This window comes from Onychomys torridus, chromosome 23 (assembly GCF_903995425.1).
Source record: "Onychomys torridus chromosome 23, mOncTor1.1, whole genome shotgun sequence".
In the NCBI taxonomy this organism is placed as follows: domain Eukaryota; kingdom Metazoa; phylum Chordata; class Mammalia; order Rodentia; family Cricetidae; genus Onychomys; species Onychomys torridus.
The window spans coordinates 13,245,052-13,272,919 of NC_050465.1; the positions used below are offsets into that span (position 1 = coordinate 13,245,052).

The 27,868-nt window shown below is 37.7% G+C and overlaps 1 protein-coding gene across 10 annotated transcripts in view; it reads left to right on the forward strand.

The window, feature by feature from the left end:
- The window catches only part of Pam (peptidylglycine alpha-amidating monooxygenase), a 275,438-nt gene that overhangs the window by 194,631 nt on the left and 52,939 nt on the right, over positions 1-27,868 (forward strand). For all 10 annotated transcript variants that reach the window (XM_036173733.1, XM_036173738.1, XM_036173737.1 and 7 more), the window contains exons 8-14: positions 1,347-1,395; positions 2,749-2,816; positions 3,930-4,010; positions 4,267-4,343; positions 5,381-5,484; positions 17,296-17,480; positions 19,953-20,024. In XM_036173733.1, the coding sequence (XP_036029626.1) occupies positions 1,347-1,395; positions 2,749-2,816; positions 3,930-4,010; positions 4,267-4,343; positions 5,381-5,484; positions 17,296-17,480; positions 19,953-20,024 (636 nt within the window). The remainder of the gene's footprint in view (positions 1-1,346; positions 1,396-2,748; positions 2,817-3,929; positions 4,011-4,266; positions 4,344-5,380; positions 5,485-17,295; positions 17,481-19,952; positions 20,025-27,868) is intronic.

The following is a 27,868-nucleotide window of genomic DNA, read 5'->3' on the forward strand; positions in this document are numbered from 1 at the left end:
CTCCTCTTCCTCAGAATCCCCTGAATCCTGAGGGGAGGGATTTGATGGAGACATCCCTTAATTTCTCAGTGCTCGATAGCCTCTCACTCTCTGCACATCATCTATTTGTGGGTCTCTGTGTTAGTTCCCATCTACTGCAAGATGAAGTCATCTGATAATGGCTGAGCAAGGCACTGACCTATGAGTGTAACAGAATGTTGTTAGGAGTCATTGTATTGCTATGTTCCTTTAGCAGAACAATAGCATTTGGTTTTCCCCTGGGCCAATGCCCTATCTAGTCTCAGGTTCTAGATCACCTAAGCAGTGTCAGGTACAGGTTGCATCTCACAGAGTGGGCCTTAAGTCCAATCATATAGTGGTTGGTTAATTCCAAAACATTTGTACCACTATTGCACCAGCCTATCTTGCAGGCAGGTCACTACTGTAGATCAAAAGGTTTGTAACTGGGTTGGTGTTTACTTTTCTCTCATTGTAGAATGTAGAGTACCTTCCAGGATCATGAACACGAGCTAGAAAGTAGGAGTGAAGGATCGAGGTGGATACCAGCTTGATTTCTCCATCTCCAGTGGATTGCATCAGTATTGTATTCAGCAATAGGGCCTGATTAACAGTTTGTGGAGAGTAACTAATAGCCTTGGTGATAGTCTGAGTTATTTTCAGGTTTCCAGGGTGGGGGGTTTTAGTTAACAAGTTGATTCTATATTACCCATTCCTGGCACTGAAGGGTTCCTTTTGTGGCATACATTCTTATTCTTTGAAAAGCACTTGGAACTAATTTAAAAAAAGAAAAGAAAACAAAACAAAAGAAAGAATCGTCCCTGAAATTTTTATGAAAATAGTACTTCCCAGAAACTGATTAATGAGACTAGACAGATAGATAAAGAAACACTGTCTTAGTTTCTTTTCCCTCCAGTATGATAAAATACTCTGATGAAAGAAATCAAGGGATATGGAATTTATTTTAGCTCACAGTTCAAGGTCCAGGCCATCATGACCAGGCAGTCAAATTGGCAGAAACTTCACACAGCTGGGCATATCAACTACACCAGCTTTCCCACGTTTCTGCAATAAAGATGGTTCCGAACACAGCAGTCGATTGCTCCTGTGCCTCCTTGCCTGCTGTCTGGGCACAAAACGGAGTGAGGAGGGAGTTTGTCTCCACTCTTGTGACACATTGGTGGTTCTGTGACTTGATGAACATGAACAATCCTGTGAAGTGCCTCATAGAACAAATGTCACTCAGCTTTATGTTTGAAATATTACCTGTTAAGTGTTAACTAAAACACATGGCTTTGAGGTCTGTTTCCACATGTTCTTATATTTAACACGTGTTTGTGTCTTTTCAGATAATCACAAAGACTGCTCTGGTGTGTCCTTACATCTCACACGTGTGCCGTAAGTGTCTCCAGTTTTTTTCCAGACAAGATCTTTGAGAACTTAAAAGCGTTTTTAGTTATCTGATGTAGATTAATTAACCTGAAATTCCTGGCTCAAAGCAATAAATATTAATTATCTCAATGTCTGGTGTCTTACAAGTAGTCTTCAATGAGAGGCCGCATGGGGAGTCAGTCCTTGTTAGATTCAGCATGAAAGAGTCACCTCCAATCCCTCATATAGCTGACTGAGCTCTCTCTCAGGTTTTTTGTTTGTTTTTTATTTTTCTCCTTACAGACTGTAAACAGTTTAGATGACAATACATACAGGGATGGAGGAAGGAAAAGGAAGAGGAAGAGTGAGAACAGGGTGGGAAGGAGGACGGTGAGGAGACACGTTATGGGACTGACTAGTCCAAAATGTTTAGGGCTAAATGGAAATTCAGGACAGAGTTGATAAAGTTGCGTCACAAAAAATAAGCAAATAATAATAATGATAATGAAAGGGTTTGTATGAAAGATAAGATTTAAGCCATTTGTCATTTAATAAATTAATCTTAGGAGTGGCGTCACACTGGCTATATTTGCTAGACATCACTTACTACACTTAATGTTGCAAACACTCAAGAGAGAGAGCATTAAACAAGAACATGTATATCACAACTTTGGATAATGACAACCCTGTTGAGGTCTCCAAAAAAGTTTGAATTATGGAGGAGGGAAATAGCATGAGCAGAAGAGAAGGAAAGGAAAGAAGGGAGGGATGGAGGGAGAGAGGGAGGGAGGAAGAAAGAAAGAAAATTGAGGAAGAAGGGTGAGGACCTTGAGGAGACATGCTTTAGGACTGACAAGTCAGAAGTGTGTAAGGGCTAACTTGAAATTCAGGACAGAGTTGATCCAGTTACATTATTGGCAGCTCTTAGGAAGAATTCAATCATTTTAAGGGAACTCAGTCTTCTTTCTTAGGACCGTCAGGGGTGGAATGAGACCTACTCAGATTATGGAGAATAATCTGCTTTATTCACTGTTTAGTTTTAAATGTTAGTTAAATCTAAAACAAGACCTTTTCCAACAATACCTACATTGGTGTTTGACTGAAAAGGCAGAACCCTTTAGCGTAAACAAGTTCCCATGAAAAGTTAGCTACCCAGGAACCTTTACGAAAAACCTTCACGAAAAATGAAGTAGTTTTTAAGGAAAAAAAAGATATCATATGTTCTATATCTTTTTCCTCTCTGCTTCATTTTGATTTACATGAGAATCACATTTTATAAACCATTATGTCATAATTTTTTCAAACAGGTATTTTGGCTTTATCACGGAATTGAGAGAAATGTTATTTTTTCTTCTCTTTTCTTTCTTTTTTTTTTTTTAGACAGCCTTTGATTGCCGGCATGTACCTTATGATGTCTGTTGACACTGTGATACCACCAGGAGAGAAAGGTAAGTAAGTAATGACCACTTAGTGTTTACCATACCTCATCAACTAGTCTATAAGAGCAGAGTTATAGTACATTCTACCAGCTTATAGAACGGCCAATATTTATGTGCATATCTGAAAAATAAATCAGTTCTTTAGCGTCCATGGATTTTAAAAATCATTCCAAGCCAGCAATTTATTGGTTTTCTAATATTTATTTATAAATATGCCAAGAATGGAGGTTCATGGACTGGTCATGTGTTGTATAAAAAATTTTATTTTACAAATAAGCTATTTATTCTATAGATGTAAAAGTTAAAATGTATACTGTATAATGGTATAAACTATTATATGGAAAGGTTCAAAATCAAGAGGCTAGAAAACCCAACACAGATCAGCCTTAGTACTTAAATATATTAATTTCCCTATTTGCAAAATGGAAATAACACCATAGTCTCCCAAGTTATAAAGCTACAAGAATACATATGGCATCATTGATCCAACGAAAATGTCACATTGACTGTGATACGTTTGTTTGAGTAGGAATCTTTTAAAGTTAATATTTAATATGGTTTATCCTATTACTATTTTTAAAATCTATTTAAAGGCATATTTATTTCATCTTTATTATTTGCCAGACTGTAAAAAAAAAAAAAAAAGGAAAAGTATATAGAATGGGCTCATTGTAAATATGAGCGATCAATTTAATGTTTCTAGGTATTTATATTCATTTTTAAAACTCTTTTTGCACTAACATAAAACAAATTTAATTTTTTCCAACAGAATAAATTTCAAGAAAAAGGTGAAAAAAATTATGCCTCTGTCTTCATACAGAGTATTTTGATTTGCTCCTTATTATGCTGTTGTTAAATAAAATAAAAACTTTAGGGGAAAATAAGATCAAAATGTATCATATGAAGAAGATTTGAATAAATAAATATGAGGCACAAGGCTCTAACTCATCTTAGTAAAATGTCTGGCACAGAATAAATGTTTCATGTCCACTGGGTAATGAATTAGTGTTTATTTCACAAGAAAATCGAGGGCCAGCACCTGAGACTACCTCACACATACTTTTAACAAAACATGTTTTCCAACTGCATAGTGACTGCTGACTGTGTTTTTGTTTCCCACAGTGGTGAATTCTGATATTTCGTGCCATTATAAAATGTATCCTATGCATGTGTTTGCCTACAGGGTCCATACTCACCACTTAGGTAAGAACTCAAGCTACATGTTAAATTATAAATATTTGACATATACTTGCTGGCACTATAAATATAAATTTTGAATTATGCTAGACCTTAAGTACATTTTTACCGAATTCCATGAATTTTTATGCTGTTTCATCATAGTACTCTGAATTCTGAAACTATGTGGGTTTTATTTTTGAAAAGAAGGTAAATATTAAATGTGGATTTTGATTTTCTATACATTTATTATATTGCATGTTTCCAATTTGTGTTTATTAAGGTAAGGTAGTGAGTGGATACAGAGTAAGAAATGGACAGTGGACGTTGATTGGACGCCAGAGCCCTCAGCTGCCACAGGTGTGTAGCATCTAACTTAATGCTTTCCTTCAAGCTTCTCTTGATGTGACGGCAGGACTTTCTTTCTAAGAAATATTTTTTATGAATTCTATGAGAATTTCATACAATTTACTTTGATCATGCTCAACCCTCCCCAGGTTCCCACAGACCTCACCAGGCCTCCCCACCCACCCAACTTCAAATTCTCGCTTTTCTTTTTTCTTAAACTGTGGAGTTCAGTTTATGTGGCGGGCTCCTCTTCTAAGTGGACCCTACCCGGGAATGTGGTCAACCTAACCAGGGGTCACACCATTAAAGAAAACTAGCCCTCCTACCAGCAGCCCTCAAATGACAGTAGTTTCTCGGCTAGCGGTGGGACGTCATGCCTACCTCTCCCACCTCCGTTCTGGGATTCTTTCGGCCTTGAATTTGCACAGGTGTTTTTCATGCTGTAACTTCACATGTGTAACTGCCCTTTGTGTCCAGAAAACACTGTTTCCTTGAAGTCATCAACCACCTCTGTCGGTCACAGTCTTCTGCCATCTCCTCTGAGAAGGTCTGGGATGATCTAGACATCCCATTTAGGGTTGAACATTCCAAGCCATCTTCCTCTCTGCTTGTTGGACAGCTGGGGCCTCTGTGAATTGTCATCTTGCAAGAAAAAGCATTCTAATGAAGGGGTTGAGAGAGTCACAGATCTATGGGTACAGTTATGTCAATAGGAGCCATCTTAATACGCTGTCAGTATTTTCTGCCCCGTCATTCAGTCTGTTTGAGAAAGCTCTTCTTCTAGACGTATTGAGCCTGGGAAAGGCTGGGGAGGGGTTATAAATAGTGTTAGTTTATTTTAAAGTCTGGCACTTGTTCTATGATGTGGAATTGATGGATTAAGGGAGAGCTCATTTTATCTAGCAATTTTATTGTGCAAGGATCAGGAGAGCTGTGTGTCTATCTTCATCTTTTCTACCCACAGTGCTCCAGGCCTCATAGGAATCAAGCATGTATTTCTAAGTAATAGAAGTAATTTTAAACAATTGTTGTATTTGTCTTCTGGGCAGGCTTTTTACCCTGTGGAGCACCCAGTAGATGTCACTTTTGGTGACATACTGGCAGCAAGATGTGTATTCACTGGGGAAGGAAGGACAGAAGCCACCCACATCGGGTAAGAGTCTGCACTCCCCCTATTCACAGAGAGTATATCAGATGATGCCAGAATTGTAGGTAATAGTGATCTCTGTGAATGAATGATACACACGTTTGGTATCACGAACAATTACAACAAACTAGCATTGCATCACTCCCAAGCTGATTGATTTGAAAAAGCCTTCGACTGTGGCCCTGCTTTTACCTACAGCATTTCTTCCCGCCTAATCATTGCTTTGCATGTTATGGTTATTGCAAGACTCTGTTTCTTCTTTGGAGTCATCTTGATAAAGGAAATAAGATGGTTGTGAAAATTTGTTTTCACAAGAGTCCTTTTGCCCTTATTTTAATGTTAAGCAAACAAATACCGAGGTCCATGGTTCTTTCTGTGTGCTGAAGCAGATACCAACCTGAAATTTTCAGTTGCTAGTCTACCAAGAGAGTGTAGTATTCATCCCCTTTCTAATAAGGGATATCAAGACATAATTACTTCTCAAGATGCTGAAGCATGCCATCAAATAATTTTAATTTATGTCATAAAAAATACAGTGTGACAATCTCTAAAGCATTAAGGACTCTTCAAAAAATAGAGATTTAAAATGAAAGGCAAAGTTTCTGAGGCTTTCTGCTGGAAAATGAGGTAGGTGCTTCCTTTCCATGTTGAACTAGGTTCAAAGGTACTTACTTGGTCCACTTGGAGCTGGAGAAGTTACAAAAAGTAATGCTGAAATAGAAAGCATTTTCAGAAGAGTGGTAGCTACTGACATGGAACCACACTGGGTAGGAGAAAGGAAGTGCAGGGGGGCACTTGGTGGATTTTTCATATCACTCTAAGGTAGATTTTTTTTTCTTTGTATTGGGCAAACAGTATCCATTTATGTTAAAGAGGCACCTTCCCAACAACTTTCATTGCATGAGGTTTCTTAAATTTGGGGAGAAGACTGGAGACAAGCAACAAAATTCTTGAGTTTTCATAAAGAATGATAGTTCAGGGGAAGGCTTAACAGCATAGACACTGCTACACTAGAAAGAGAGGGAACAGGCCTGATCCCTCTCTAACAGTCTTTGACACTTGAGGTAAAGTGATCCAGAGTGTATTGATCAGCTGCTCTCTGCCCTGTGCTCTTGTGGGGCCACAAGAATGGTAGTTAAGTACCAGAGGTTATTCTGTTAACCTTCTCAGTAAGTAAACAAAGTGATTCAAAATAAATGCTTTCAGAGCATTACATGTATTGATTTGCAAGCTTAAGTGTGAGAAAGTAGAATATTTTAGCCTCAAGGACCTTAACAATTTGGGTAGGAGACTCACAGCCTTGGCCAGATTCTATCCTTGGAGTTTTTCCTCTGAGGTAATTTCCAGCATAGAAATGAAAGCCTTGTTAAAGTGCCAGAGTGAGAAGCCAGAGTGATCTCTGGAGGCCTCTTTCAGTTTCATGAGACTAGAATAATTCTAGTCTTTTAAAAACTGTACATTTTGCTTTAAAATAATACCCTAAAATGATGATACTACTTTATCCTTTAGTAACTCTCTTGTGAGATAAAATAAATACTATTTTAATATAAATGAAATAGAAAGGGATCATAGGAAATTAAGTTATTTGGCAAGTCTATATTTTGACTATTTACTTTATACTACAGATTCATTTTTCCAGAAGAATAATAAATTAATAAGACAAGTTTGAAGAAATCTAGCCGTGAATAAAATTTTTTATTATAATGCTATATGCCTATAGTGCTTAATGTGCCTTTTAAGTTTAGAAAGATACTGTCTACACTGTTTCTGTGTTTTGAACATTAACAGGTATAATTTCCATAGAGTACTATAGGATCACAGTTGAAAACAGAACAGTAAATGTGTGTGTGTGTGTGTGTGTGTGTGTGTGTGTGTACCAACACTTGTGTCCTACAGTATATGTGTGGAAGTCAGAGGACCACTGAAGGGAGTCATCTCTTTCCTTCTGCTCTGTGGGTCCCAGGGATCGAACTCTGGTCCTTGGGCTTATTGGCAGGGCTCTTTATCCACTGACACCTCTTGTCCAGCCAGGGATCTTAGTTTTATATGTGGACTCTGAAAATGGTGAAGTAGAGTTAGAGTCATGGTAAGCATGAGCCGGAGACAGGGGGGATAAAGTGGGAATGAGTGGAAATTGTTGATGATAGGGTGTAAATTTTTAAATTAGAATAGAAAACAGCTTTTCATTTTCTGTTAGACAAAATGACTATGTACAATAATAAATATTTTAAAAATAAATAATTTTCAAGTATATAACGAAGAAATGGGGGCAGTTATGTGAAGTGGTAGATATACTATAAGTACTTTAATTATTCTTTGTTGTACGCACATGCTAAAATGTAATATTGTCCCTAATAACTGTGATTAATTAAGACGTGTCAATAAAAAATGGGGTTAAAAATATTTTAAACAATGTATTTAAATCTAGAAAAATTAATAAAGGATTAAATGTTATACATAAATATACATTTATCTTAAATTATAAAATAATACATAAGACACTGTATAAAGTATATACTAACAACATGGTAAAATCTGTGAAGAAGTGATACTTTATGCCTATTGGTGGTACACATTTTACATTCAATGAGACACTTCTCTAAGTCATTTCAAATGTTTAGTCAAGTTTAAACAAATAAATAGACTCTATTCAAGTCAGTCAGTTAAGCTAATTAAGTCAGCTAATCAGCCTAAAAGTTTTTAGACTAAAATTTCTGAATCCTGAGAATTATCAGGTGGCATTTCCCTACTGGTCCTGTTTTCACCAGAAATGTATTATTTTGTGAGAATATTATCAGGAGAGAATGTGACGATGTCTAAAAGATATTTATCCAAAACAAACAAACCTCTTTAACCTATTTTCATTTTTGACTATGACTTTATTATATCTGAAACAGTGCATGCCAGTTGTGACATTTTACACGCCTATCATACGCTCTGTTCAGTTGCCCTACATTACTTTCTCCTGTTGTCTTCCTTCTTCTCCTCCAGTCCTGACTCTCTCCTTTCTACCTCATGTCTTTTTATTAATCAACAATGTACAGAGCAGTATTTGCAAAGGGGAAGGTATATGATAAATAATAACCCCTTATTGTGCATCTTTAAAAGCATGCAACTTTGATGAAATAAATTATTTAGAATTTTGTATTAATTTCCCAAGTTAGTCTGACCCATTTTGGCCATATGTAAATCCAACATCTGTTGACAGTAAGCAACAGGACTAGTGGAAGACACCATTACCTGGCAGGGTGTCACTGCCTGCAACCTAAGCATGACCTACAGACCTGGGAGTCTTCTAAGGATTCATTTCACAATACTTGCCACTTTCTCAAATCCTCATTATATACCTTTCTATTATAAAATATTTTCATAAAAACTCCTGTGACACCAAAATAGATCAATACAGATAAATATTTTTCAGAAATACCACACAAAAAAAACCATATACATTTGAACTAAACAATCATTCAGCAGTAGCAGAGCCTGTGGATTAGAAGATTCTTCTTCATCATTCGCCATTCATTTCCTGAGGTTTTCATTCTTTCCAGGCTCACTAAGGCATATCTGATTTAGAGCTACTGGTATTAAGTATGCCAGTGTAAAGAAGAAATTATCCCATGGGCACTTGGGTACGACAGAAGTGCAATGCAGCAATACTAGAATATTGCTGGTACCCATGGTCATCATTTTAGAGAATACATTGGCACTTGGGAATATTCAAAAGTCCAGGACCCCATGCAGACCCGTGAACACCGCCTTCCTCCACCACTACTTTTCCATGAGAATAACTATTCAGATTAGCAGTTGGGTTGCTTATGTTGACCTCTGTAGAAAATAATGTTCTGTGTGGGCAAAAATACTCCCTCAGGAATATAGAAAGCAGACAGTCTGGCATAAAGTGAATTTTGGTTTTCAGGAATACAGAAAGCAGTCAGTATGATATATGGATTTTTTTTTTGTTTGGTGTATTTTTTTTGTTTGTCTGTTGGCTGTTGTTTTTAAGAGGGAAAAAAAACATGAAAGATTGTGGAATAAAACTAACCAGCTGTGTGTGCCATCTGATGCAATGGATTCCTAACCATCCTTACCATGTGATGGGCACCCTATTGGATAGGAAGAGGAACTCAGTTCCCTAGACTATAAGTCCAGTTAGTAGTAGATGGGAACTAAGTATGTTCCTTTCTATCCAGCCTTTCCGATGAAATGTTCCTTGCAGTAGCCAATATTTATAAATTACTTATCAACCCATCTTTGCATCCCCAACTCAGTACCTCCAATGAACTAGATTTGTGGGTGAGTTAATATTTCCAACAGAATCATGTTTAAAGATGAACATATTCATCTGTCTCTAAGATGAACACATACTATTAATTGCATTAGTATACCATGTGAATAGATTTGTGTGCAATATCAGCACATCTGTATAATATATGTATACTTTTACACATTTATGTGTAGGGTTTTTTTTCAACATAATGCATGGTAAGATAATTCATGTTAGAAAATGCTATATTATTTTAAAAATTTACCAAAATAATAAATCATGATATTAAGTAATAAAGAACAATTTATATTATTTTAAAATATTTAACAGTTAGCCTTTTCTTAATTGTTACTTGTTTTATATTTGAGATTATAATTACATTTCTCTCTTCCCTTTCATCTCTTCCATTTACCCATCCTTGCTGTCTTTCAAATTGCTGACCTCTTTTTTCATGAATTGGTATTACATGCATATATGGTTATGCATATATGTATGTATATACATACATATATATATATATATATATATATATATATATATATATATATATGTATATTCCCAAATGTAACCCACTCAGTCTGTATAAAGTAACTTGAATATATGTTCTTATGGCTGACCAGTTGGTATTGGATAACCAATTGGTGTACTCATCCCTAGGGATGAATATTTTCTCCAACTGTCAACATATTCCTTAGTTATCTGCAGTTCTTTATGTAGGCTTAATGTGTCACGGATTTTTTTTTCCCCATCCAGTTTGGCACGTCTATTATTGTCCTTTTGCAGCTCCTATTTGGGCAGTCATGTTGGTGAGACTATATGGGTATAGCTTCTAACATTATTAGGAGACAAACTCACAGCAAACTCCCTGCTGTTCTGGGGCTTACATTCTTTTTTTTTTTTTTTTTTAAGATTTATTTATTTATTATGTATACAGCCTGTATGTCTGCAGACCAGAAGAGGGTGCCAGATCTCATTGAACTCAGGACCTCTGGAAGAGCAGTCAGTGTTCTTAACCTCTGAGCCATCTCTCCAGCCCCACGGGCTTACATTCTTTCTGAGCCCTCTTCCACAATGTTCCTGAGCCTCACATGCAAAAGTGCTCAGTAGAGGTATTCATCCAGACTGGGCTCCAAAGCTCTGCATTGTGATTGTTTTTTCTACGGTAGTCTCTGTCAGTTGCAAAGAGAGGTTTCCTTAATTAGAGGTAAAGGTTACACTTATCTGTGTGTCTAAGAACAAGTGTATAGATTATTGTTGGGGATTATGCTAATTTCGTCCTAACCAGTTATGAATTGTAACTGTGAACTGTAATGACAAGAACATTGTGATAGGTGTAGGGATGCAGGAGTGACACATGTACCTCAGTTCTCTAATTAGACTGAAGACCTGCTCAACAAGAGGGAAACCATGTTTGGTAGAAGAAGCCTAGCTAAGGACTCAGAGCTCATAAAATCATAGATATTGGAGGAGAACATACAAACAAATGCATTTTCCAACGTGTGACTTTGTGCTTTCCCATACATAACTTCTAGTTTAGTCATTTTTTCTCTTGTCTCCAGTCTGAGAAATTATTTTAGTTTATGCTTCTTTCTTATTTCATATTCTAACCCTTCATCAATTGCTCCCTTTCACTGATTTGGGCCTGAAAACAGGAGTAAACTATTTTCCTGATCATGTGTGGTCTGATAATTCTATTTAGCAAATTATTTCATGGTTTAGTTCCTTGTTTCAGGTTGATTACCTTCTATTTATGTACAAAAGCATATCATCTGAAAACAAACACCCTTTGACCTCTTCTTTTCCTATTTGTATCCAATTGATGTCCTTCTTATTGCTCTAGTTAAGACTTCAGGAATTATAATGAAGAGTATCTTGGCTAGGGTTTCTATTGTTGTAAAAAGACACCATGGCCGCAGCAACTCTTATGCAGGAAAACATTTAATTGGGGTGGCTTACATTTTCAGAGGTTAATTACTTCATTATCATCTTGGTAGGACATGGAGGGATGTAGGCAGACGTGGGCTGGAGAAGTAGCCAAGAGTCCCACATCTTGCAAGCAACAGGAAGTAGACTGAGACACTGAGTGATATCTTGACCATATAGTAAACCTCAAAGCTTGCCTCCACAGTGACATACTTCCTCCAACAAGATCACCTTATTTCACAAGGCTATACCTCCTAATAGTACCACTTCCTTTGGGGGCCATTTTCTTTCAAACCACCACATTCCACTCCCTAGCTCTCAAAGGCTTATAACCATATCATAATGCAAAAATGTATTCAGTTCAACTTCAAAAGTCCCCATAGTCTATCACAGTCCCAAACTTACTTAAAAGTCTAAAGTTCAAAGTCTTTTCTAAGATTCATTCACTCGTAACTCTTATCTTAACTGTAATCATCTGTAAAAATTAAAATCAAAAGCCCATCACATACTTCCAACATATAATGGCACAGAATTTGCGTTACCATTCCAAAAGGGAAGGGAGCACAGTAAAGAAATACTAGATCAAAACAAGACCAAAAATTAGCAGGGCAAAATCTGAAATCTGTATCTCCATGTCTGATGTCAAACGCTCTTCTGATCTCCAACTCCTTTCAGTTTTGTTGACCGCAACCTACTTCTTTCTCTGGGGGTGGTTCCACTCCTTGTTAGCAGCTTTTCTCTGCAGGTATCCCATGGCTCTGCCACCTCCAACATCTTGGGGTCTGCAAGGCAATTCAGGCTTCACCTTCACAGCTTCACAAAATGGCCTTTCTAGGCCTCAATTCAGGGACACTCCTGACACATGCCTGGCCTTAGAGGCTTTCCTTATTCACAGAGGCAAATTTCATAAACCATTTCTTCTGTCCTTGACTCTAAAGCCAGAGCCATGTGGCCAAAGCTGCCAAGTTCTGCTACTTGCTGGGGCGGGAACATGACCCTCTTGTTCAATTATGTGTTTGCCAGCTTTCTGTTTTCTATGGTTTCCTTCACTGCCTAAGTTTGGCTGTTATGGAACTTGCTCCATAGACCAGGCTGGCCTCAAATTCAGAGATCTTCCAGCCTCTGCCTCTGGAGTGCTGGGATTAAAGAAATATACCATCCACCACACATCTCTAAGCTTTCCTTTGATTCCTTTTCACTAGTTGGAAATTTAGCTGGGTGGGATCTTGCCCTGAGATCACTACTCCCTTTATTCCATGTCTTAATCTGATTATCTCTTAATCCATTTATCTCCTTGAACACAGGATTTAGCTCTATTCCACTTCCTGATGCCCCTTTTCTCAATCTGTACATTTTGTATTTTTATTTGCTCAGCTTGATTCTTTTCATTATAAATCTTCATCAGAGTTAACACTCTGATAACTACACAATGATAACTACACAACAGAGTCTATGCTAAGATGTTTTGAGATTTCCTTTGCCCACAGAATTAATCCAATACTCTTCACTTTAGCCTCAGGCAAACTTTTTGGACAAGGCCAAAAAGCAGCTACATTCTTCTCTAAAACATCACAAGAATGATTTCTAGGCAATATACTAAAATTCTTCTCCTCTGACGCCTCTTGAGCCAGACCCCCACTCGGTTCAAGTCACTCTTGGCACCACTGTCTTTCATGCTCCTACCGGTGTGGTCCGTTAAGTTGCCCTTGAAGCATTCCACTGCTTTTCTAACCCAATCTCCCAAAGTCCAAATTCTTCCAAACAAAAGCATGGTCAGGCCTTTCATAATAATATGCCAATCCCTGGTACCAACTTCTGTCTTAGTTAGGGTTTCTATTGCTGTAAAGAGAGACCATGACCATGGCAACTATTATGTAGAAAAATATTTAACTGGGGTGGCTCACTTACAATTCAGAGGTTCAGTCCATTATGGTGGGACATGGCAGTGTGCAGGCAGACATGGTGCTGGAGAAGTAGCTGAGAATCCTACATCTTGCAAGCAACAGGTTGTAGACTGAGACACTGGACAGTCAGGCAACAGGTAGTGAACTGAGACACTGGGCAGTATCCTGAACATATGGGAAACCTCAAAGCTTGCTTCCACAGTGACATACTTCCTCCAACAAGACCACACTTACTCCACAAGGCCATACCCTCTAATAGTACCACCGCCATAAATAAGTATGGAAAAACTGGACAACCTTGCCTTGTTCCTGATTCTAGTAGAAACACTTCAAGTTTCTCTTCTTTTAAGGTTGATGTTAGCTGTGAACTTACTATAAGTTGCATTTATTATGTTGGCGTATAGCACTTGTATCCTGTGCTGGCTAGTTTTATTTCAAATTGACAGAAGATAGAATCATTGGAAAGGAAGAAGACTCAATTAAGAAAATGCTTTTATAAAACAGGGCTGGAGGCAAGTCTGTAGGAGCATTTCTTAATTAATGATAGATGACTGAGGGCCCAGCACATTGTGGGTGGTGGTCCTAGGTTCTGTTAAAAAAAAAAAAAGCAGGCTAAGCAAACCATGTAGAACAAGCCAGTAAGCATTATCCCTCTATGGCCTCTGCATCAGCACCTCCCTCCAGGCTCCTACCCTGTTTGAAATGTTGCTCTGACTTCCTTCAATGATGGACAATGATGTGGAAGTGTAAGGCTGACTAAGCCTGTTCCTCCCAAAACTACTTTTGTCATGGTGTTTCATCACAGCAATAGTAACCCTAACTAAGACATATCCCTAGTCTCTCTAATACTTTTATCCTAAAGGGGTGTGGTTTTTGTCTTTCAGTATTACATTTATCAATTTACCTGGGTTGAACCACCCTGCATATCTGGGATGAAGCCAACTTGATTATGGTAGATAATCTTGATGTCTTCTAGGATTTTATTTACAAGTATTTTATTGAGAGTTTTTGCATTTATTGTCATAAAGAGATATTGGTAAAAAAAAAATTTTCTGTTGCTTTTTTGTGTGGCTTTGGTATCAAGGTAATAGTGGCATCACAAAATGAGTTAAGCAATATTCCTTCAGTTTCTATTTTTATGGAATAATTTGAGAAGTGCAGCCATTAATTTGTCTTTGAATGTCTGATAGAATTCTGTGCTGAATCCATCTGGCTCTGATTTTATGTTGCTGGGGGTAGGACCTTTTAATCAGTGTTTCTATTTCACTAGGGGTTATGGGTCTTGCATTAATCAAGAGTTCTCTAGAGGAACAGAACTTCTAGAATGAATCTATGTCTACTAAAAGGGAATTTATTACAAAAGCTTACAGGCTGCTGTCCAGCTAGTCTAACAATGTCTGTCTGCTGATGGAAAATCCAAGAATATAAGAGTTGTTCATTCAACAAGGCTGGATGTTTCTACTTGTCTTCGATAATCCTTGGAATCCCAAAGGATAGGTTCTAATAGCAGCAAAGGAATGCCTCAGCATCATAGATGAACTTGCCTGTGAGAGAGAGGAGGGGCAAGCAGGCAAAAAGCAAAAGCTTCCTTCTTTCATTTCCTTTTATTATAGGACCACCTATTCCTTTTAGAGCACATAATTTTCTGACCAGCCCTAAACCTGCTCAAATATAATTTTGGGTGGTGTCTTGACACCATGAAGAAGTGCATAGTGAACAGGTGTTTGCTTAGGATTGCTTCACTTCACTATTTGCTTTTATTTCATGGAAAAGGCAGTTAAAATGACATATATCTGATTTGGAGTAAGAAGCCAAATGATTTCTGAAACATTACCAGAGCTTCTCCTCATTGCAAGAGCCAATTCCTGAGGTCTCACAGGGGCCGTACATTTTCACAGCTTACAGGAATCATATCCTATTTGGAAAAGATTTTTATTTTTTTCCCTTCTTGCTGATGTCATCTATGTTGCTATAGAAAAGAATTGATTGCCGCATGACACTACTGGAAAAATCAACACTGATGAATTTCCCCAGAGCAAGCAGTCTACTTTAGAGCTGGTTTTTTGATTAGGCTTGCTAAAAATTGTTACAACAAATAACCAAAAATAAATGTGCTTTTTCCAGAACTAAGTTGCTATACAAGCCTTCTGAAGTGTGTGGATGCAAAGCCTCCTTAATTACTAGAGAGAATCTTAAATACCTGGTAGCCTGTGTTGACTGAGGAAGAAAGCGTGCTTTGTAAAGGATTGAGTGTTGTTTCTATTACCTGGAATTGTGTGCTTAGAAATATCTGTGTCAGTGTATTAAACATCTATGTTTAACATTACCTATCAGCTGTATGGTACTAGATGGGTAAGATGTGCACCCCTTGGAAGAGGTTAAGGGGAATTCACTGGAACTCCCTGCTGGTCATTCTTTCGTTCCTTGCTCCTTCACTCAGTTGCAAGGTCAGATATCAGGGTTATACTTAGGGTGCTTCAGGTGGCACAGGACATAAAAAGGAGGCAGTGAATCTAGAACAAGTTTCTAGACACCAGACAGTAAGTGTACTTCTATATAATACATGATATTTCTATTGGAGTCCTAGTTACGTTCCTGTTGATTTGATAATTTACCCCATAAAAACCAGCTTAAGGCAGAAAGGGCTTATCAGCTCACAAGTTCAGGTTACAGACCATCTTTGCACGGAAGTAAAGGCAATTGGAAATTGAAGCAGCTAGAGTCAAGAGCAGAGAGAAAATGATTGTGTGCATCTGGGCTCTGCTCACCTTCTCTTAGCCCAGGACTCCAAAGCAGGGAATGATGCCACCCACTGTTAAACTGGTTCTTCCAAACAATCACAAGACTTCCAGTCTTGCCTGCAGGTGAATCTAATCTAGATCATTCTCCTTGAAACACCCTTTCCAGATGTCCTACTTAGCTGTTACTATCCACTTGCACAGGCTACAGTCATTTGAGAGTAAAGTCTCAATTGAAGGACTTCCTAGATCAGATTAGTCTAGTGTCTTGCACTTGGGAAATTTTCTTGATTCTTAGTTGATGTAGGAGGGCCCAGCCCACTGTAGATGGCACTACTCCTGGGCAAGAGACCCTGAACTTATAAGAAAGCTATCTACAATTGACCCTGCAAATGAGCCAGCTGATAGTGCTCCTCCAACATTTCTGCTTGAAGTTATTCCTCGAGCTTCTGCTCTGACGTCCTTTAATGATGGACTGTAACGTGTAAGTCGAAACACACCCTTTCCTCCCCTAATTTAATTTTGGTCAGGATTGTTTTTTTCAGGGCAACAGAGATAAACTAGAATGCCAGATGATTCTAGATTCCTGGAAGTTAATAATTAGGACTAGAACAATGTAATTTGTTTAAAATGGAAAGGATTTATGTGTGGGTTTTATAACATAGAAGGTAAATAAAGAATAAAAGGATTTCGGAGGGAAATACTGCAACTCTAAGCTACTTAAATGCCATTTTCACCTGTGCTACTGGGCGATGTCCACAGAGCACCCAGAAACCAATACTCCATTGTTGGGTGGAATTATAGCTTTGATAATGTGCTTCTGATGTTGGAAACTGTGATGGGTCTTAATGAAAAACATAAAACAGATGCAGTTTTTTCACTGTTGAGCCCTTTGTGGGCCGGATTTACTCATTTCATTTACCTTGCATTAATGATGTGTTTTATTTGAACAGTTTATATTGTTCCGTCTACTTTATTCCCCCTACAGTGGCACGTCTAGTGATGAAATGTGCAACTTATACATCATGTATTACATGGAAGCCAAATATGCAGTTTCCTTCATGACCTGTACACAGAATGTGGCCCCAGATATGTTCAGAACTATACCAGCAGAGGCCAACATTCCAATTACTGTAAAATCTGACATGGTGATGATGCATGGCCATCACAAGGGTAAGTGAGAGAATCATGTGATCTTGTGCTCTGCATTTTCACTTGTTGTCTCACTGGACTGTATGATTAATCTCAAATTATTTTAGCCTCTGTAGTCCTTCATTAGGCATGCATATTCTTTCCTCTCTTTCTTTCGTATACAATCTCCACTCCCTGACTTAACTTCATCCAAGCAGTGAAAAAAGAAGGCACTGTGGGAAATGGTTCAGTTGATATAGTGCCTAGCATGAAAGCATGAGGCCCTGAGTTCAGATCCCCAGCACTGGTGTAAAAGCTAGACACAGCAGCACACATCTGTGCACACTAGGAAAGCAGAGACGGAGGATCCTTAAGCTCTTCTGGCCATCCAGCCTAACAAAATCAGGGAACTCTTGATTCAGTAAAAGACCATGTCTAGAGAAATAAGAAGACTGATCCAGAAAGGCATCCAGTGTTGACATCTGGCCTCCACAACCTGATGTATAGAAACATCCACATCCACACACACATGACTATATACAGTGCATTATACACATAAACACACACACACACACACACACACACACACACACACACACACACTCACAGAGAGAGAGAGAGAGAGAGAGAGCGAGAACATACATATACACAAAAGGAGGCTGGAGAGATGGCTCACTAGGAAAATTTCTTGCCATGCAAGCATAGTATCTGAATTCGGTCACCAGCATAGTAAAGCCATGTGTCAGTCATCCCAGCACTGCCGAGGCAGAAACAGAAAGGATTTCTGACGTTTGTTAGCTAGCCAGTCCAGCCGAATGGGCAAGCTCCAGGTTCTATGAGCTATCCTACTTCAAAATAGAACATAGAGAATGCTCATGGAAGACACTTGCAGTCAACCTCTGGCCTAGGCACGCGCACGCGCACGCGCACACGCACGCGCACACGCACACACGAGACTAGTATCACCCAGTGATGAAAAGACCGTGAGTTTTGTTACCAATCCCACCAATGTAAACGTCCCCTCATAGAATTCCTGTTATTTTTACTTTCCTTACCTCCTTCCTTCCATAGGCAGAAATGACTTACATGATTTATAATTTGTTCCACATCCTAAATAGTAAAAATGCTTATCATTTCCAACCATAGCTACGTAATGTACCTTTTCAAGTGAAAAATATTCATTGATGCTCCTGGTCTTTGCTCTAGGGGTTTGATTCTCAGATTCATGCTTTGGGTCGTTGCTCATCTGCAGAACGGTCGTACTGGACTGTCATTCCTTTAGCTTAAAATTGCGAAACACACACCCTGTCCTACTGCATGAGGTTGTACCAGGCTTTTTCTTTTAAGCCACTGACTAGCTCCCAAATCAAGACATGTAGACAGTATTGGTTATGAATGCCCTGCCTAGCTTAGGGTCATTTCTGGCTAGCTCTATTAACTTAAATTAACCTGTTTCTCTTCCTCTACCTTTTGCCTCGGGGCCTTTTACTTGTCTTCCTTCTGTGTATCTCACTTTCACTGCTTCGTGGACCTGGTTGGCTGGCGGCTGCCTGGCTTCTTGCCCTGGGCATGTCCGTTTCGTTCTCCTCATTTTCTTTTTCTTTTTTTTTTTTTTTGCCAGAGCTAAGGACTAAACCCAGGGTCTTGCGCTTGCTAGGCAAGTGCTGTACCACTGAGCTAAATCCCCAACCTTCGTTCTCCTCATTTTCTTCTTTCCTCTTTTTTTCCACTTGAGCCTAGATTTCTCCTCCTGTTTATTCTCTCTGCCTGCCAGCCCCACCTATCATTTCTCTGCCCAGGTATTGGCTGTTCAGCTCTTGATTAGACCAATCAGGCACCTTAGGCAGGCAAGGTGAAACAAATGCAACACATCTTTACATAATTAAACACACATCCTTACATCATTGAACAAATGATGTATAAACATCAGTATAAACAAATGTAACACACCTTTACACAGTTAAAGTAATAGTCCACAGCGTAAACAAATATAATGCACCTTCACAAAGTTAAAGTAATATTCTGCAGTATAAACAAAAGTAACACATCTTTATATGGTTAAAGTAATTTCCACAGCATGAAGTATGTTGAGACCTTATGGGGTTTTGTAAATTCAACCATAAAATGCCAATAGCAACCAGTGATCAGGTCATTTACTAAAATGCTAATATATTTAGAGAATATAAGTTTATATTTTCTTGAAACGTCTTAAGTTATTAAGGTCAATTTAAAAAATAAATATGAGTAGTTTGTTGAAACAATTTTTAATGCTCTGTAATTTATATGTTACCAAAAAATAGTTGGCCTGCTTATATAACAAGACAGGTAACTGGTAGTTGTGCTGGGGGTGACGGAAGATTGTGAATGAGAGCATTCCAACCAAAAAGATTCTTGGTAATGTAATTAACACAAGAGTCTGAGTAATATTGCTGTTTTGATGGCAGAATCCCAATAAACTAGTAAAATATGTGATGTGTGTTATAATTCACATTCAACTTCTTTGATCCTTTACAGAAACAGAAAACAAAGATAAAACTGCTCTAATCCAGCAGCCCAAGCATGAAGAGGAAGAGATGTTAGAGCAGGGTACGTATACTTACCTCTACAACTATAAAAGTATTCATTATCAAAGTAGGCAGCCAAATTGCAAAACCATCAAATAGTTTATGTCTCTATGTCAGCCTCAAACCATATCATTACTATTCTTATATAATGCATAATTTATAAGGAAATGGCTAATTATGCTTAGCCACAAAAGCAAAATTCATTAATGTAATTTAGTCATTTTAGGCTTCTCTGTTTTGCTTCAGTTTATTTACTATTGAAACTTTTTAATATAGTACATAGGTGTGCAAATATAACTGTGAAAAACAAGTGTTGGTCTGCTTTTGAAATCCAGTGAACTTTTCCATTTAAATTCTTATGTTTGTTAACTATATTTGCGTTTCAGCAGAAAGATACTGCGAATTAAGCCTGCCTGTTTAAGTCACTCTTCCTGCCCTCAGCAGGACAGGATAGACTGCTGCTGTGCATTCATAGTCTTGTGTTATCTAGTAAGACAGTGTCATTTTTCCCTGTGTTCTGTGTATTTGAAGTAGGACTGTTTGTAGCTGTTGTCATAAACTATATGTACTGGCAGTGAGAAAGTACTCTCTAGAGATTTGGTCTTTTGCCAGTTGCTTAGAAAATAATATTGTGGGTTAGGTATTAGAATATATCTCCAATTAATTCATTTTGGGTTAAATATGATATGCTTTTAATATTAATATTAATGCAATTACATGTCAATATAAGACAAATAAATGAATGTTTTCTATTAACAATGTATGGAAGTCTGGGCCAAGGAGACAGCTCAGTGGGAAAAGCACTTGCTGAGCAAGCGTGAAGACAGAGCTAAGATCTCCACCACTCACATAAAAGGGGAGCAGGCATGGTGGCCCATCTGTAATCTCAGATGTTAGAGGGCCAAGGCAAGGGATCCTCAGGGCAAGCTCACTAGCTGGAGTAGCCAAATGGGTAAGCTCTGGGTTCAGCAAAATACCCTGCCTCAGAAAATACAGTAGAAATCAGTTGAAGAAGAAGAAGACCTACATCAGCCTCTGGCCTCCGCACACACGAGCACACACGTGTGTACACCCCTACACACACAAATGCAAACACACATAAGTGCATTCACACCACATACACATGAACGAAAGAAAGAAACCACCTTATTAAAATACAGCATTTTAAATGCAGCTTAGCTTCAGATGTTTCTGTGTATATGTTAATAACTCAAAACCAGGGAGATGATTTTCCACTAAAAAAAACTGTGGATATAACTTGAAATAGCTAAATTCATCAGTCCTGTTGATACACTTGTTAGGAACTCAAGAGGAGCAGCCTAATTACAGATAGTATTAACAGAGTCTACTGTTCCTATGCTGAAATATGCCCAGGTTTATAAATAATTATTTTGACAGTGGACACAATTTGAATTTATGTCTTTGAAATAATGTGAATAGTCTTAAAACTCCTTCACAGATACTAATATACATGTGATAGTGTCAGATGAGAGTGTTGTTTGTAGATATGTAAACTGAGGCTTTTCATATTGGTTTAGTTGGTTGATCAAGGTAAAAACCTAAAGACTGTATGAGCAAATCATTCTTCTAATCACTCAGATCAAGGTAGTTTCAACTATACATACTGTTATCCCTTAAAACACCTAAAGATATTTTCCATGTAGCTACCATTTGTTTCATAGCATCAAACTTTAAATGTGCCCAGACTCTTGTGAATTCCAGAGAAGAGTTTTTCTACTGTTTCTATTTTCTTCTACTTATAATTGGAAAAGAAAAAGATTATAAGGAAAGTAATATAACTTGGAAAGGAATATAATTCTGACTCATGTGTAGAAAATAAACTCTGGTGCTCACGTGCTGGAATGGGTGTATCCATTATCCCCTCCCACATTCTGTGAAGTAGTGACTTGCAAAGCCAGGCCAATGGCTACTGTAGTCTTTGTGGTAGCCCACTGGTCACTGAACGCCATCAGCTAAAGATTTAAGTAAAGACACAAAGCTATGCACATTCATACAGATTTTCTGAAATACTAATGAGATCAATCTATTTCTTTACAGTGCACAGAACAGATCTACTCATTACTGAGAAAGCAGCCTATTCTTCAGAGAGACATTTATTTGCACAAAATATCTATTTATTTCACTCCCCAGGAAGTCATGCTGACCAAATAGCTAGTCGGAGGACTGTAATTATTCAAGTAAATTACCCATGTGTCATAGTTCTTAAAGTAAGCCCTCAAACTCAACCCATAACTTTATTTTGTTATTCTGGTCCAATTTGTTCCCATGTATTCCTCCAAATTGTATTAACTCATTTAATGTTTTTACCTTCAATAGAAAATAGACCTAAATTATTTCTGTAGTGCAAGCCACAAACCAGCAAATATCATCTATACTGGTTCCACAGAAAGTCTCAAACTGTAGTAAAGAACAGAACAGTTGTGAGACATGAAAATGATTACCTGTAATATCAGGAACCTGTATGTGAAGGCAAGCTCTGTACTGCCCACCAGGTCCAGGTTGTTCTGCAAACAATATAGACAGTTCTACACAGACACATGTGTTATTCATACACAGAAAATAGTAATATGCTATCTGTCTGCAAACCTACATATAGAAAGTATGTATGCAGCATTCATTGGAAAGCTGATAGGTCTTTTTAAAAGTATAAACTTTACTAAGATCATAAGAGTGCATGAGGAGTGTTCATATTCCATTAATGAAATAAAAAATGTAGCTGCAGGGGGTGGGGAAATGGTTCAGTGAATAAAGTCCTTGCCATGTAAACATGAAGATCTGGATTTGGATCCGAGAACCCCATAAAAGTGGATGCAGTGGCCTGCTTTTGTAACCCTAGCACTAAATGAGTGGAGACAGAAGGATCCGTGGGGCTTGCTGGTCATCTAGACTACCCAATCAGACTGTGTCTCCAACATGGAGAAAAAAAATCCAGTGAAAGTCAACTATCCTTTTAACATGTGTTCATCTAATTCTTTCTTTCTCTTCTTTGAAATTATAACCACTAAAATTGCTAGCTATTAACTTGGTTCCCAGAACATTAATCTTGACTGAAAAGCAATAGACATCTGAGTCACATGAAGCCATGTGGTATGGCCTCTGTGCTTCCTTTTAGCACACTGTCCTTCTACAGCATCCTTTGCAAGAATGTCTCAGACTCTGTTGCAGATGGTGTAATTTCTGAAACACCCAAGTGCCAGCCACTACTATGAAACTATTTTACCCTTCAAATTGTCTTACGTAATGCAACAATTAAAAACATCTTAACAAGGTGTGACAATAGTCTGCAGGGTTTTTTAAATAATGGTGGCTTTGAGCTTTTAAATACTATTCATTATAGATGATAACTATACAAACTATAAATAAGCAAAAAGCCGATAGTACAAAGAAATACCTATATGTGAAATATATATTACACATATTTTAAATATGTATGCATGTACTTATACATTATATGAAGAATATTTATATTAGACTATAATATATATATAATTTATATTATCTTCTAAAAGCTATTATATTTTTCATATTTCCTAATATAATAAAAACTGTTGGCAAGGGTGATATTTTTTCAATGCAGAAATCAAACCCAGGTAATGTGAAGCAAGTATTATCTACTAAGGCACATGCCCAACTTACAACAGTTATTTTTAATGGATGCATAATTAGGTTACACTCCTATTGATTTTTAAATGCCTCATTTCTCTATATATGAGCTTATATGTGAACAAATTAATTAACATGTTTCCAAGCATAAAGATAAAAATATCACCATCCCTTAAATCATTGTGAGGAATTACCTACATATATGAATACAATAAACAGTGAATGATTACCTGTATTTAATAAGTACAGCAAACAAGTGAAGTAGTGCCTACATGTATAATAAGTACAATAAATGAAGCAATGAGCTGCTCTATATGTGTGAATCCAGTTACAGTGGTTGTAGGTGAAGGAAATGAGTGTACTACCAAGCTATCTGAAAGGAAGTGGAGCTGAGGCCTTCCAGAGCAGATGTGGACACACTCTCACAGAGATCTCTCGGGTGTCTTCGCTGACACGTTTCCTAAGTTGTCCTTTTTCCTTCTCACACTTATTTGCTGTGTACAGCCTGGTGTTTCTACCAACCATTATTTAGAAACGGAAGCTTACCTGCCCCAAGCAAGAATCTATACAAGTATGTTTAGAAGTTTTGAAATTCAGTATTGCTATCCTTAAAATTCAGAATACTGATATTGCTCTTAAATTATGTTGCTTGTGTAGTGTGGTTCAGTGTTTTCCATAGCTCAAGATGGAGTTGAAAGCACAAATGTACAGTACCAGCACATCCTCAAAATGGTGCATTTTCCTCTGGACAGCATTTCTTTTGCTGCAGAAAGGACTATAGTAGACATGTTTTATTCAGTTTGCTCAAAACCCTTTTCATGTAGTCTTTGTGCCCATGTATAATCAATCTTTCTACTCAAAGGTCAGAATGAGCAGCTATAATCCCAAGGCAGGGAGAATGGACAAAAATACAATTTGTAGAGGGAAAACACTCCAAGACCCCAGGCAGTTAAAGGTCATCAGACACCTTCTGTGAAACAGAGTAATTTCACAGTGCTTTTATGCTAACAAAAATGAATTATCATTGGCAAGTTTTATCAAATAAGCAAAATCAAGGAACAGGGTTGTAAGTTAAAGCCATAACTTTAGACTGGAAAAGCTTTCTGAAGTAAGATCTGGTCAGCTGTAGAAGTGAGACACACACACACACACACACACACACACACAGAGAGAGAGAGAGAGAGAGAGAGAGAGAGAGAGAGAGAGAAAGAGAGAGAGAGAGAGATGTAGTAACTGAAATGTATAGTTATTTGCATTATTCAGAAAGAGACAGTCATTTGATACCCTTACAAAGTTCATGCGATTAATATTATATTCTTAGCTGATTCCAAGGACCCTCAATGTCATTCGGCCCAGTTTTAAATACACTACAGTTCTTGTATGTGGTCTCATTTGCTAAAATTTATCAGTTTGTTGTGATTTATGAGTTACTCACAAGTCTTTATTTATTGAACTCATACATCAAACACACTTCTACATACCCCCAAGCCTCTAAGAAGCTGACTGAATGCTGTTTAGAACTGGTTCCGTAGTAGCAGAATGTGAATGGTCATTTATCACATAGCTGTGCCTTCCCCTGTAGATGTGTATGCATGGTAATTGCAAAAGCCTTCTCCCATCTGATGTTTCTCATGTGTCTTCTAGTCTCCTGTAATAGGAGTCATTTCATCCGTGAGCCTTGAGCTCATCATGATCTCATGTTTATTACTCTAAGGCTGGGGAGTAAATGTTGGGAGTTAATAACAAGTAAACAATCAGTAAACCAAATCAATATTTAACCAATAGAGAAAGTTGGTATCGTAAAACCAAATATTAAACTATTTTTTTAAAAGTACTTTCTTTTTCCATTCCATACATCCTTCTCATTAATCAGTTACCTTATATGTGATTATTGGCTTGTTGCAATTTATTATTGTTGTACTTGGCATATCTTGTCAGTGCTTAAGCTGCCCATGAACTGTATGTTTCCTCTCTGTGTACCATAGAATCACAGACGAGTCATGGGAGTAGTCTTCTGTGTATAATAAATACTAGTGACTTCTGTAATAAGTGGTCGTTCATATCCTAGAAAATTACTAAGAAGTTCTTAGTCATTTTAAATTGTTTTTTATTTTTAAATATTTTTTATTTATTTACCGTTATGTGTATGAATGTTTTGCCCACATGTATGGAAGTGTGTACAGTATACACAGAGGACAGAAGATGGTGTTGAGTTCCCTGGAACTGGAGTTACAGATGGTTAGAAGCTGCCATGTGGGTGCTGGGACTTGAGAGCCTGGGATCCCTGTAAGAGCAGCCTGTTAAAACATCTTTCCAGCTCCTGCACCTGGTCATTGTTTCTAAGGTGAACCCTCTGCCACAGTTCCGATTTTACATTTTCTAAAAGTTAAAGGCAATTGTGGTTTTTTAATCCAATTATCTTTATTTCAAAGAAACTCACACAGCAATTTTTTTCTTCTATTGTTTTTCCCATTTTCCCTCTTTTACGTTTTTTGAGACAGTGTCATTCTGTACCCCAGGCTGGCCTGAAATGTTATATAGCCCCTGCTAACCTAGACCTGTTATCTCCCAGCCTGCACCTGCTGAGTGCTTAGGTTACAGGTGTGAACCACCACATCTGGCCTCATGGGTCGTCTTTATTTTTTTAAGTGTATATTTGCATTCATTTTAGTTTATTCTCATCATGTTCTCGGAAGTAAACAAGAGAAATTCCTTTCAGGGAGCAAGGATTAGTAAACGGTTCCTACCAAGTAGAAGAATTCTTGATGTTCCCTTAGGTAGTTAATGCAAGCACACAACTTAGAAATGTAGAGTTTAATTGTTGTTTACATTTGTGTGGACTGCTAACTCCCGTTTTCTCAGCACATTAGCTGCTACTCTAATTGTGTTTTTCAAATATCAAACTGTCTCAGTCAAATTACATCTGAGACCTGCCTATGCATTTCATAAGAATCAAAGTGTTAGTGGATGTTGGAGGAACAAATGGAATCTCTCTGCAAGATCAAAGGATCAAGGAAAAAAAATTGTCTCTGCTGACACAGAAACAAAGGGCAATATCTTGCACAAGCTACTTTTTTAAAACCTAGAATCATTTATTGGGCCCTCCCATGATAGGAACTGCCCTGAACAGTGGGAATATGGTAGTGGATAAGAAAAGAAGTTATTTCATTATTGACATTCATATCATAATTTCTACATTCCCAGAGATAATGTAAATGTGTAAAAAAACTATTTTAGTGCATTGTGTCTGAGTTGATCATGCATGAAAGGTTATGTTGACAGTGTTAGCGAAAACAAATGAGGAAAACAAAGTACTCTTCTACTGTTGCATAACAAAGAAACTAGTCATTATCCTTCAGTTCAGTTTCACAAAGGGACTGCTGTGAATATGCACTAATTGGTTTACAAGTTCCTAGTGTTATAATATGAACAGGTTAGAACAAAGAGAAAGTTATTTCTTTAAAAATAAACCTGGCTTTTGAACTAGGGAGAAAGATAATTTAAAAGAAAAGTAACAGATCGGCAGATTAGAAGTAAATTTATAGGAAGGAACTTTGGCCACTAAGAACAAGAGAACCGATCTTGGATCCAGTACAGTGGACAGTTGACACCTTGTATTGGTCGGTTTTGTTACTGTAACAAAAGACCCAAAGAAATGTTACTGTGTTTTAAAAAGAAGTTTATTTAGGCCACACTCTGGAGGCCAGATGACATGTATCTGCTAATGGACTTCTTCATATAGAATTCTGAGATCTTATACAGTAATCTCATTAAATTTCCACCTTGTTAATAATTAGCAAAAAGAAATCATTTTTGGCCTGCAAATCCTTAGGAGTCACAAGAGTATTCACACCTCAGTAAAATGTAACTCGGTACGACTGTGCTTCCAGCCCCTGCTGAACTTCCTACCAGCTGGGCAAGATAGAACCAACCGCCTTTAGTTTCCACACCAGATATGAGGGAAATAAGAATTGCTGTGTCATAGAGATGGAATGTGCTCAATTCTGTAAGGATGTCAGCAAAGTTATGAGGGCGTGCCACCCTAAAACATAGTGGCTACTTCTGCTGTTCTACATGGGCTGGAAGCCACTGGCATGACTGTTATCTGTCAGCCACAGATACGGTAACAGACAGCATTTTAGGATTATCCACATTTTTCCTAGCATAAATATTAATAACATGATCTGCCTTGCCCAAAGTATCTCAGCTTTGGAAATAAATTATGTGGTTACCTTAGCAGAG